The sequence below is a fragment of the Gopherus flavomarginatus genome, chromosome 25 (assembly GCF_025201925.1).
Source record: "Gopherus flavomarginatus isolate rGopFla2 chromosome 25, rGopFla2.mat.asm, whole genome shotgun sequence".
NCBI lineage: Eukaryota > Metazoa > Chordata > Testudines > Testudinidae > Gopherus > Gopherus flavomarginatus.
The window spans coordinates 14,356,859-14,369,648 of NC_066641.1; the positions used below are offsets into that span (position 1 = coordinate 14,356,859).

A 12,790-nucleotide genomic window follows, 5' to 3' on the forward strand; every position below is an offset into this window, starting at 1 on the left:
TGCACCCCAAACACTCCCTCCACCCCCATCCTCTGCATCCCCTGCGCCCCAAACACCCCCTCCACCTCCGCCCTCTGCATCCCCTCCACCCCCATCCTCTGCACCCCAGACACCTCCTACACCCCATCCTCTGCACCCCCCCACCTCTCTGCACCCCAAACACCCCCTCCACCTCCGCCCTCTGCATCCCCTCCACCCCCATCCTCTGCACCCCAGACACCCCCTACACCCCATCCTCTGCACCCCCCACCTCTCTGCACCCCAAACACCCCCCTCCACCTCCATCCTCTGCACCCCAACTCCCCTCCCCTCTGCACCCCAGACACCCCCTACACCCCATCCTCTGCACCCCCCCACCTCTCTGCACCCCAAACACCCCCCTCCGCCCCCATCCTCTGCACCCCCCCCACCCCTCTGCACCCCAAACACCCCTTCTACCCCCATCCTCTGCACCCCCCCACCTCTCTGCACCCCAGACACCCCCTCCACCCCCATCCTCTGCACCCCCCCACCTCTCTGCACCCCAAACACCCCCCTCCGCCCCCATCCTCTGCACCCCCCCACCCCTCTGCACCCCAAACACCCCCTCCACCCCCATCCTCTGCACCCCCCCACCTCTCCGCACCCCAAACACCCCCTCCACCTCCATCCTCTGCACCCCAACTCCCCTCCCCTCTGCACCCCAGACACCCCCTCCACCTCCATCCTCTGCACCCCCCCACCTCTCTGCACCCCAAACACCCCCTCCACCCCTGCCCTTTGCACCCCAACTCCCCTCCGCTCTGCACCCCAAACACCCCCCTCCGCCCCCATCCTCTGCACCCCCACCCCCTGCACCCCAAACACCCCCCTCCGCCCCCATCCTCTGCACCCCAAACACCCCTCCGCCTCCGCCCTCTGCATCCCCTCCACCCCCATCCTCTGCACTCCACACCCCCCTCCACCTCCATCCTCTGCACCCCCTCACCCCTCTGCACCCGACACCCCCTCCACCTCCATCCTCTGCACCCCAAGTCCCCTCTCCTCTGCACCCCAGACACCCCCTACACCCCATCCTCTGCACCCCCCCACCTCTCTGCACCCCAAACACCCCTCCGCCTCCGCCCTCTGCATCCCCTGCACTCCACACCCCCCTCCACCTCCATCCTCTGCACCCCCCCACCCCTCTGCACCCCAAACACCCCCTCCACCCCCATCCTCTGCATCCCCACACCCCCTGCACCCCAAACACCCCCCTCCACCCCCATCCTCTGCATCCCCCCACCCCCTGCACCCCAAACACCCCCCTCCACCCCCATCCTCTGCATCCCCCCACCCCCTGCACCCCAAACACCCCCCTCCACCCCCATCCTCTGCATCCCCTGCACCCCAAACACCCGCCTCCACCTCCGCCCTCTGCATCCCCTCCACCCCCATCCTCTGCACTCCACACCCCCCCTCCACCTCCATCCTCTGCTCCCTCCACCCCCATCCTCTGCATCCCCTGCACCCCAAACACCCCCTCCACCTCCGCCCTCTGCATCCCCTCCACCCCCATCCTCTGCACTCCACACCCCCCTCCACCTCCATCCTCTGCACCCCCCCACCCCTCTGCACCCCAGACACCCCCTACACCCCATCCTCTGCATCCCCCCCACCTCCCTGCACCCCAAACACCCCCTCCACCCCTGCCCTTTGCGCCCCAACTCCCCTCCCTTCTACACCTCAAACACCCCCCACCAATTCCACCCTCTGCATCCCGTGCCCCAAACACCCTCTGCATCCCCCCACCCCCTGCACCCCAAACACCCCTCCACCTCCGCCCTCTGCATCCTCCCACCCCCTGTGCCCCAAACACCCTCTCCACCCCATCCTCTGCACTCCACACACCCCCCTCCACCTCCATCCTCTGCACCCCCGTGCACCCCACCTCCTCTCCCCTCTGCACCCCACATGCCCCCTCCACCTCCGCCCTCTGCATCCCTCCACTCCTCCCATCCCCTCTGCACCCCAAACACCCCCCTCCACCTCCGACACTCCCTCCACCCCCATCCTCTGCATCCCCTCACCCCCTGCACCCCAAACACCCCCCCCTCCACCCCTGCCCTCTGCACACCAAACACCCCCCTCCACCTCCGCCCTCTGCATCCTCCACTCCTCCCATCCCCTCTGCACCCCAAACACCCCCCTCCACCTCTGCCCTCTGCATCCTCCACTCCTCCCATCCCCTCTGCACCCCAAACACCCCCTCCACCTCCATCCTCTGCACCCCCTACACCCCAAACACCCCTACACCCCATCCTCTGCATCCTCCCATCCCCCTGCACCCCAAACACCCCACTCATCCCCATTCTCTGCATCCCCCCACTCCTCCCCTCCCCTCTGCACCCCAAACACCCCCCTCCACCCCTGCCCTCTGCACACCAAACACCCCCCTCCACCTCCATCCTCTGCACCCCCGTGCACCCCACCTCCTCTCCCCTCTGCACCCCACAAGCCCCCTCCACCTCCGCCCTCTGCATCCCTCCACTCCTCCCATCCCCTCTGCATCCCAAACACCCCCCTCCACCTCCGACACTCCCTCCACCCCCATCCTCTGCATCCCCTCACCCCCTGCACCCCAAACACCCCCCCTCCACCCCTGCCCTCTGCACCCCAAACACCCCCCCTCCACCTCTGCCCTCTGCATCCTCCACTCCTCCCATCCCCTCTGCACCCCAAACACCCCCTCCACCTCCATCCTCTGCACCCCCTACACCCCAAACACCCCTACACCCCATCCTCTGCATCCTCCCATCCCCCTGCACCCCAAACACCCCACTCATCCCCATTCTCTGCATCCCCCCACTCCTCCCCTCCCTTCTGCACCCCAAACACCCCCCTCCAGCTCCATCCTCTGCATCGCCCTCCCCTCTGCGCCCCCCTGCACCCCAATATCTCCATCCTCTGCATCTCCTGCACCCCAACCCCCCCACTCTCCCCTCTCCATGCCCCGTGCCCCAAACACTTCCATCCTCTGCATCCCCCCACCCCTCCACACACACCCGTGCCCCAAACACCCCCATCCTCTCCATCCCCACCTTCCCAAACACTCCCATCCCTGCCCTCTGAACCCCCAAACACCCCCACCCCATTCATTCCCCCATCTTTTGCATCCCCTGTACCCGTCCCCTCTGTGCCCCAAACACCCCTGCCCTATCTGCCCAGCCCACACAGCCCTGCCCTCTGCACCCCCCACACCAACCCCACAACCCTCCTGCCCTCTGCACCCCAAAACTACCCCTTCCCCCAAACACCCCTGCCCTCTACACTCCAAACACCACACTCCATCTACACACCCCCACTTTCTGCGTTCTCCACACTGGACCCCTCCACACCCTACCCAACTACCCACCCCACACCACATCTGCACACCCACCACACCCCAATACAGCCCCCACCCCTCACCAGCACAAACTGCTCCCCCCACTCCAGACTACCCACCAACACAACTCTATCAGCCCCCCCAAACACCTTCCCTGCCCTCAGCACTCACTCCAGCAGGATCCCCCACTACCCACCTTTTCAGCCCCCCCCCCCACTGGACTCCCCTTCCCCACACAGAGTCAGTCAGTGGGGGGGAGGGGGGCTTGGTAGCCCATAACTTTCCTCTCTAAATAGTGAGAATGGATCCTACTGCCCCTGCCCCACCTAGTTCTGAACCCTTGATGTGGTCGTTGTTTGATGTCCATTGTGAGCTCTGGGCCAAACCCAGCCCACGGGGCCCTGCGCTGTCAGGTCTGTGTGGCACCCGCCCAGTGGGGGCCCTGAGCATCAGAGCGGCCAGGCCTGGTCAGACCCAGGGTCCAGCCAGCCCCGTGTCCTGCCTGCTGACCCTGACCAGTGCCAGGTGCCCTGGAGGGAATGAACAGACCAGGGAATCGTCAGTGATCCCTCCCCTGTCACCCATTCCCAGCTTCTGGCAAACAGAGGCCAGGGACACCCTCCCTGCCCAGCCTGGCTAACAGCCACTGATGGACCAGTCCTCCAGGAACTTATCTACTTCTTTTATCTCAGTTGGAGTCTGGGCAGCAACCGGCACAATGGGGCCCCAATCTCAGCCGGGGTCTGGGCAGTGCCCAGCCCAACGGAGCCCCGATCTGGGCCGGGGTCTGGGCGGCTCCCGGCGTGACAGGGCCCCGATCTGGGCGGCTCCCGGCGTGACAGGGCCCCGATCTGGGCCGGGGTCTGGGCGGCACACGGCGTGACGGGGCCCCAATCTGGGCTGGGATCTGGGTGGCTCCCGGCATGACGGGGCCCCGATCTCGGCCGGGGTCTGGGCAGCACCTGGCGTGATGAGGCCCCAATCTGAGCCGGGGTCTGGGCGGCTCCCAGCGCCCTGATCTGGGCTGGGGTCTGGGCGGTGCCCAGCACGGCAGGGCCCCGAACTCGGCTGGGCTCTCTGGGGCGACTATAACACAAATAACCCAACTCGTTGAGGTTTTCAAAACAGCCAATGGTAATTTCGGGCCAGCAGGATGAGGTGTTCCTAGCAGCAGCAGCTAATCACCCCCCCACGTGAGCGCTTGGAGCTGCCCCAGCACTGGGCCTGCTGCAATCCGCGATTCTGAACGGCAGGGAGCTTAAGGAGATCATAAACTCCATGCAAAGCCTCACTGCACCTGGCAGCCCAGCCCCAGGAGCCTGCAGAGCTAACGGGCTGGGCTTCGCCGCACACAGGGGTGCGCTAAGGGGAGGAAATGAATCCGTGCGCGGCTGTGGGCCCTTGTGAGGGACGAAGCCCCAGGCACTTCCCTGCAGTGCAGGACGTGAGGGGCCCCCAAACTGCGGCAGGAAAGGTCCCTGACCCTGTGTATGCAATACCCCGGGCTGCACTGGCCCCGGCCGCTCAGACAAACAGCCGTTCCCATTCGATAGCAGGTGAATAACCCGGCTTCCACGCTGGCACTTCAGCAGGCGGCAGCTAGGAAAAGAAAACGAGGCGAGCGGCATGCGGGCTCCAGCTTAGAGAACACAGAGGTGGGCCCCAGGGCCGGCATTGCCGCAGGACGCTCCCCAGCACAGGGCATTGGGACAAGGACAGGCTGGGGCACAGCGCCGTGGGCCACCGGCAAGGCTGGGTCCAGTAGGGCGACCAGACAAGAAGTGTGAAAAATCAGGACGGGGGTGGGGGGGGGGTAATAGGAGCCTGTTCTCTGCATGCAGCAGGCCCTGACGGGTGCTGTATGGAGCCTTCCTCCAGCTGCCCCCCCAAATCCAGCCAGGGGGCTTTCACCAGCCACATGCACCGTGCGCTTTGCAGAGCAGGAGACCCTGCTGCGAGGCCAGGCAGGCCAGCTCCCAGCAGAGCTCCAGGCCCCTCTCCCTGTCCCAGCCCACGGACATTTTTTCTCCACTTTCAACCAGAATGTTGGTTGAAACTTTTCGCCCAGCCTGGACGGGGCGGGGGGCAAGCCTGGCCAAGGGCCTTTTGCCAGCATATTTTCTATGGCTGATGAGCAATTTCAGTCCCACGCTGAGGGCTGCTTTTTGTGTCTTCCTAAGGCAAGACTTCCTGCCAGGGCCTTTGCTTTCCCTGACCCCAGGCCCAGCTGTCCGCCCAGCAGGCCTCCTACGCATCACAGCTCAGTTGCCTTCAGAATAAAACCTTAACAAGCTGTTGGGAAGAGCTGGCTCCTGTGCCTGCTGTGCTTGGATCTCGAAGGCAGCCAGACGAGCTCAGGGCCCCCTCGACAGATGCCGAATTGGTGAAACAGTCATGGGGCGGCTGCCTTCAAAACAAATACAAGGGGAACTCTTTAATCCAGCCCAGAGTCGGCCTTTGAGCTAGAAATCTCTTAATGGGGATTAAAGCCCCAATCACAGTGCACGGCCCGGTGGTTGTGTTCAGAGATTATCCGTCTTTATTTTGCTTTTTGAAACATTAAAAGCAGCCCCCCCAACCCCCAGCTCATTGTTTCATAAACCAGAGGGCACATGCTGCAGAGCAGCTTACGGGCTGCCGGAAATCTCAGCTTCCCAAGTGCCAGCCCCAGCCCCTGCCTTGCAGGGCCGCACAAGCGCAGGATTTGCTGTTTGCGAGCAGATCCGACACTGCGTGACCCAGGTGCTGGGACACCATAGCTCGGAGCTTCAAGCCAGGGGCCAGGTTAGTAAGCACCAGGTGAGACATCCATACCTGCCCTGCAGCTCCCACCAGGCCCAGCTCAGCTCCATGGAGCAGAGTGATTTGGTTCCCAGCCCTGCAAACCAAGGGCTTGTGAGTGCTGTGCAAGCCCCAGGATCCAGGGGTGGTTCCCCGTAGAAGATCAGAGATTGCCCCATGTCTTTGGCCTCCCTTCTGCAGCCGCCACCTTCCACCCCAGAGGTGGCTGCATTCCAGGGGTGCTGCAGAGGCAGAGCCTGGGGCAAACGGCACAAGCAGAGCGCCTGGAGATAAATGTGTCAGGGAGGATCACAGTCACGAAGCCAAGGGAGAGGAGAAATTCCAGCCAGGGGGCAGCTCCCTCTGCAGCCAGCCAGCCAGCCCTCATGCTGCCAGGGAGGAGACGGCAGGAGCAAACTCTGCTGATGGAGGAAGTAGGGTGCAATGCTCAGAGCCTTATCCGGAGTTCGATTCCTGGCTCTGCCCCACAGCCCCCAAGCTGTGCCACGGGGAGACCAGCCCTGCCCTGTGGGGCTGTGGGGATGGGGCAGGTGCTTCCCTTTAGCGATCAGCCCTGATCTCACTAGCCGCCTCATTCTCTTCAACCCCCTGCCCCGGGCAAACCTCCTTCCCCACCTGGGCACCAGCTCTGCTCCTCCCCACGCCGGGGGCTGGGTCTCCAACCAGCCAGCACCTGGCACCACGTTGGCAGGTGAACTTGAGGCTGGCGCCATCTGGTGGACAAGCGGCTCCCGACAGGGCCATGCTTGGGGCAGCTTGGCCAGCAGGTCTGGCCCCGAACGCAGGGAGCTGGCAGGCCTCAGGGGAGGGGTCAGGCAACTTCTCCACTCTGCCCCATGCCCTTGGGCTGCAGGCGGGGGCCCGCTGCTCCCCTCAGCAGGCTCTGTGGCGGGGAGGCCACGTAGGATGCAGCGCACCAACAGGGCACCCCAGCCTGCGGTAGCACCATGAAACGCTGTGCATGCCTCCCACCAGCTCTGTGCGCAGCCTCTGCCCAACAGGGAGCCGCCCCCACCCTAGCCACGGGACCTCCTCAGCCTCCTGCCCCACAGCCCCCACACCAGGGACCCCCCTGCAAGCAGCAGCACAAGCACAGAGCCCGAGCGAGGGCACGCTGGGCCAACGGCACCGCAAGGCTGGCCGGCCTCATGAGACGACTCTGCTCTGGATGAAGTGCAGCAGGCGCTTCTCCCTCAGGACTCTGGCCATGGGGCCTGGGGAGCCCGCAGCATCCCGTAGCTCCCTGAAGGCCCCAGCCGCCACCAGGTGCAGCCGCACCGACCCAATGCTGCCCTTAAAGCGGAAGGTTTTGTAGACAGGAAAATCCTCCTGGAGACACTGATCGAGCTGCAGGAAGAGGGAAGGGTGGACACTCAATGGGGGCCACACGCAGGCTGACTTCAGGCCCCGGGAGCCGAGGTTCGCGTCAGACCCTCCATCTCACACGTGCCCCAAAGCTCGTTCTACCCCCACAGGTCGCCAGCCTGGCCCGGCTGGGCCAGGCAAGCCCAGGCCCCTCTGTCCACAGTGGCTGGTCCCAGCTGCGGCAAGGGAAAGGTATCAGATACCCTGCAGTGCCAGAACAACCTGCCCTGAGTGCTGTTAGCAGGAGGGGCTCTCCCCCATCCATGTTTTCGCCTTTCATTTGCATCTGGAGGGTCTCATTACCCCTGGCAACATCCAGGTCCCTTTGGAATCCTGCTCTGCTCCAGCCTTGGTCAGACCTTGTGGTGAGGAGTTCCACTGGCCGAGTGTCTCGCTCTTCTGCTGTACCGAGTGCCCCCGTGTCGTGAGGGTGACGGTGCCACTCTGCCCCAGACATTGCTGTGTGCACCGCCCCCGAAGATGGGGCACCCTGCAGGGCACAGCCCAGGAGCCGAGGCCCTGTCCCTGGGCTCAGCAGCGCAGCTGGAGCCGCTCCATGTCCATGTCCATGTCCGGCTCTGCAGCCAGCCGACCTGGGCACCTGGTCAGAGAGTGCTGCCACCTAGTGGCCAAACCTAGCCATGGCAGCACTGACCTCCCTGGGGGAAAACCCCAGGCCAGGTGGGGGCACCTGTGCGGCGCTTTTGGGGCCAGAGCCCCGTGCTGGGAGCAGTCCCGAGCCGGCAGGATCGCTCCCTCCTGCAGGCTGGAGGGGGAAGGGCTCCACCTCCCAAAGCCTTCCAGGGGCAGGGGCAGGAAGACACCAACTTGCTCATGGCACCAACTGCCCCCGCTCAGCCCTGCCCCATGCCACTGCTTTCCCAAGCCGCTCACCTTATAGCGCTGCGCCTCCGACAGATCACGCAGGCCCCGCAGCTCCACGAACACCTGGTAATGGGGAGCGCAGACCCCGGAGGAGGCACCTGGGGGGCAGCACGGACTCACATTAACCCACCCAGCTGGAAGGGCAGGAGAGACATCCCACGCTGGGAGCTGAGAGATGGGGGTGGAAAACCTCTGTGGCGGGGCAGGGACCCAGACCACCCTGGGGCAGCTGGCCGGGGGCAGCACCTCGCTCCAGACAGGCACAGAGCCGTTCCCAGGAGGCGGCGTCTTGCCATCAAGCAGCTCCCTCCTCTCAGCGGGATCTGGACGGCGTGTGGGGATCCAGTGGGTTTCACCCAGGCTAGCCAGGCCACTCCACACCACCAGGGCTAGTGCCAGCAGCAGTCCTGGGCAGCTCGGCCCCCTCCTGCCCAGCCGTCTCACCAGGCACAGCTGAGCCAGGCTGGGGGCACAGCCAGCCGGGCCTGAGCACAGTCAGGGTCTGAAAGAGGTGGAGCCAGTGGGGCAGAGAAGGGCCAGCCCGTCTCAAGCCAGGAGTCCTAGGACATGTACAGGGCCCTTGGCCAGGACTGGCCCGGCCTTGCCAGCATGGGGCTGGGTACCGGGAGCGACACTTACCCAGAAGGCTGCTCTCTGCGCAGACGTAGTCGACCAGCCGGGCTCCTGGCCACATGGCCACAGCACGGCACAGGCTCCGGTAGAAGCGCTCCTCAGGGACGCCTTCCCCACGCACGCTCAGGGTCTGGCTCAGCCTGGGGAACCAAGGGCAGGGGGTGAGTGTGGGAATTGGGGGACTCCACCTCTGACAGCAGCGGGCAGTGCCATGACCTCAGACTCTGGCCAAAACCACCCCACCCCCGCCCTCACAGCACCGGTGAGAGGAGCCCCCATCCCTCACCCCTCTTCCGCCTCCCCGCAAACCGCCCTGCAGGTCTGGTCCCCAGTGTTCCCCAGGCAGCAGCCGTGTGAGCGGGGAGCCGGCAAGGTGTGTGGAGGGGCTGACTCTCCCCACCTGCGCACGGGCCGCACCACGGGGCACTGGTTGTGGAATTCCGCCACCTTCAGCACCTCCCCGACGCGGCACCTAACAGACAAAGGGGGAGAGAGAACACGAGCCACGGCTGTATCCCCCCGCAACCGGCCCCATTCCATCGCGGCCTCCTACGGACAGCAGGGCCAGATGGCACGGGGCATACTGGGGTGGGGGGCAGATGCTGAGAGGTGTGGGGCATACCAGGCTGGCAGGGGGCACGAGGCATATGGGGGGGTGGAGCATAGGGGACTGGTGCGGGGCACAGGGCGTATGGGGGTGGCAGGAAAGGGGGCACCTGGACAATCCAGCCTGGTCCGTCAGCACCAGCTCATACTCCTGGCCCTCCTGCACGTCCGCCAGCAGCACGGTCTCCGGGGGCCCCTCAGCGCCCGGCCCCGCCGGCAGGAACTCGCAGAAAGCCCAGCCTGGGCACAGCAGGTAGCGGGAGTCGGGCTGCTCCGGCCACAGGTTCACCCCGAGCAGAGCTGGTGGGGGACACTGTGGGTCAGCAGGGAGAGCACACGGCACCCAGCCCCTGCAGACAGACCCATAGCAGCCCCCTTGCGCAGTATACAGCTGCTGCTGCCTCAGGGTCGGGGGGGCTCACCGCACCCCCCCGGGCTCTGCCTGCACACGGCACTGACCTGACCCTGCCTGGCTCAGCCGATGCCCCTTTACCTCCTGCGGCGCTGTAGAAGGGGCAGTAGAAGGGGAGGCCCTGGCACTCCAGCTCCCGCAGGGCCTCCCCATAGAGCTGCTCACTGCTGGGCTCTGCCACCACCACCACCTGGAGCCGCGGCCACAGGCGCCGGGCGACGCCGTCCCAGCCCCTGGTGCACTCTGCCCTCAGCTCCGCCGCCCGCGCTGCGTCCGGAGCCAGCAGCTGCTCCAGCCGGCGCCGGGTCCCCTCAGGCAGCTCCAGGTGGGGACTCAGCCTCCCCGAGGCCAGGTCCTGCGCCAGGCCCTCCCAGCCGGCGCGCAGCACACCCAGGGCATCATACAGCTCCGAGACCAGCCCGGCCTCCAGCGCCCGCAGCGCCCGCTCCCGCAGGGCAAACAGCAGCTGCACGTACAGGGCTGCAGTGTGCGAGGGCACCGTGCCTGCCTCCTCTGGAGTGCTGTACAGGATGGGCAGTGCCCAGGCTGCGGCAGGCTGGGAGCAGCCCCCGGCCCAGGAGAAGCGGGCAGTGCCCCGCGGGCTCAGGGCCTCCGGGAAGACTCTGCTCAGGACGTCCAGGTACAACACGGGCCCCTGGGTGGGGACAGAGCGAGATAGAGACAGAGCCAAGGCAGCCAGACAGAGTCACTGTATCCCCCCGCCCCCAGGTACCAGTCTAGAACACCTCCCTCCCCACACCCGGGGGAACAGCCTGTGAAATCCCACCCCCAGGTACCAGCCTAGGACACCTCCCTCCCCACACCCGGGGGAACAGCCTGTGAAATCCCACCCCCAGGTACCAGTCTAGAACACCTCCCTCCCCACACCCGGGGGAACAGCCTGTGAAATCCCGCCCCCAGGTACCAGCCTAGGACACCTCCCTCCCCACCCCTGGGGGGGGGGGACAGCCTGTGAAATTCCCCCCCCCGCCCGCCTGGGGGGAACAGCCCAGCCTAGGGCACCTCTCTCCCTTGTAGCTTTCTCCCACTCAGCTCTCACTCCCCCGACTGGGGGCAGCCTCCCCCAGCCCCCTCTGGCTCAGCCCCAGGTTGGTGCAGCAGGGCTGTGTGCACATGGGTGGGGGCCGGGCACCCTGATGAGGCCCCCCTAGACCCAGAGGGGAGGGGGAAGCCCTGGTCTGCAGGACCTGCCCAGCTGCCCCCAAATACCTGCAGGGGGGAGTCCGCGGTGCAGCTGCTCCGAAGCAGAGCCCAGGGCCCCGTCGGCAGTGCCGGGTGGGCAGGGGTCTTGCCCCCGTTGGAGCCGCGCTCTGCCAGGGGGCAACGCGCCCGGAACGCGGCCGAGCCTGCAGGGAGAACACACCGGGGTCAGGCTGAGCCCCCCACGCCGTGCTGGGAGGGGGCAGGCCCAGCCCCCCACGCTGGGCTCTGGGCTGCCCACAAGGGGCTGGGGGCCCAGGGGCTGGCACCCTCGCCCAGCGCCGGGCACCGCCTGCCCCGGTACCTGGCTCCGCAGCCCTGGCTCCCCCCAGCAGCCGCAGCAGGAGGCGCTCCTGGCTCTGCCGCACGTCCTGGGACGCCTGCTCCAGGTGCCAGCGCTGCCAGCCCGCGGCCCAGCCCAGCACCCGCAGTGCCAGCCAGTGCCGGAGAACGAGCCCCCAGGATCCTGCGCCCCCCGGGCGGCGGTGCCAGGCCCAGAGCAGCAGGGCCAGCGCCACGGCCAGCCCGGCCAGCAGCATCGCAGCACTGCGGGGAGGGGGGGTGTCAGCAGAGAGACACGGACCCCCAGTGCCCCCCACAACCCCCCGCCCCCATCTCAAGGGTCCCAGTGCCCCTACAACCCCTCGGCCCCCCACATCTCAATGACCCCAGTGCCCCCCACAGCCCCCCCGGGCCCCCCACATCTCACTGGCCCCAGTGCCCCCCACAACCCCCCCCGGGCCCCCCACATCTCACTGGCCCCAGTGCCCCCCACAACCCCCCCGCCCCCATCTCAAGGGTCCCAGTGCCCCTACAACCCCTCGGCCCCCCACATCTCAATGACCCCAGTGCCCCCCACAACCCCCCGGGCCCCCCACATCTCACTGGCCCCAGTGCCCCCCACAATCCCCCCGGGCCCCCCACATCTCACTGGCCCCAGTGCCCCCCACAATCCCCCCGGGCCCCCCACATCTCACTGGCCCCAGTGCCCCCCACAATCCCCCCGGGGCCCCCACATCCCCCCCTTCTCCGCCGGGAGCCGCGTCTCCTACCAGCCCCCCCCGTGCCCCCCCCCCGGATATCCCGCCTCCCGCTGAACTGACGGAGAATTAAAGGGACGGGAGCAGCCTCAGCTCTTAAAGGGCCAGATACCGATTGCCCCCCCCCCCCCCGGAACGGGGGTCCCGCCCTACGGCCCCGGGGCAGGGGGCACCCAGGGCTGGGCTGGCAGGGCCGGGGGTCAGGACTGAGGGGCACCGGCAGAGCTGGGGAGATCAGGAGTGGGGGTAATGGGAGAGCTGGGGGGGGGGGCAGGGCCGGGGGTCAAGAGTGGGGGGTAATGGCAGAGCTGGGGGGGCAGGAGTGCGGGGCACCGGCAGAGCTGGGGTGGGACAGGGTTGGGAGTGAGGGGCACCGGCAGAGCTTGGGGGGGCAGGGCCGGGGGGCAGGAGTGAGGGGTAACGGCAGAGCTGGGGTGGGACAGGGTTGGGAGTGAGGGGCACCGGCAGAGCTGGGGGGGGCAG

At 66.7% G+C, this 12,790-nt stretch overlaps 1 protein-coding gene across 2 annotated transcripts; it reads right to left on the minus strand.

Annotated features, from left to right (window-relative positions):
* Positions 1 to 5,859: 5,859 nt before the first annotated feature.
* Positions 5,860 to 11,857, minus strand: GHDC (GH3 domain containing). Of its 2 annotated transcripts, XM_050934621.1 has the most exons (8): positions 11,572 to 11,856; positions 11,277 to 11,413; positions 10,128 to 10,701; positions 9,745 to 9,934; positions 9,429 to 9,500; positions 9,035 to 9,168; positions 8,405 to 8,493; positions 5,860 to 7,492 (listed from the first exon to the last, which is right to left on the minus strand). In XM_050934621.1, the coding sequence occupies exons 1-8, from the start codon at positions 11,804 to 11,806 to the stop codon at positions 7,292 to 7,294; spliced, it is 1,632 nt and encodes a 543-aa protein (XP_050790578.1). In that variant the 5' UTR covers positions 11,807 to 11,856; the 3' UTR covers positions 5,860 to 7,291. The 2 variants fall into 2 exon arrangements, with proteins under 2 accessions (XP_050790578.1, XP_050790579.1); XM_050934622.1 differs by lacking the exon at positions 9,429 to 9,500 and having other exon boundaries at positions 11,572 to 11,857.
* Between the last annotated feature and the right edge of the window lie 933 nt (positions 11,858 to 12,790).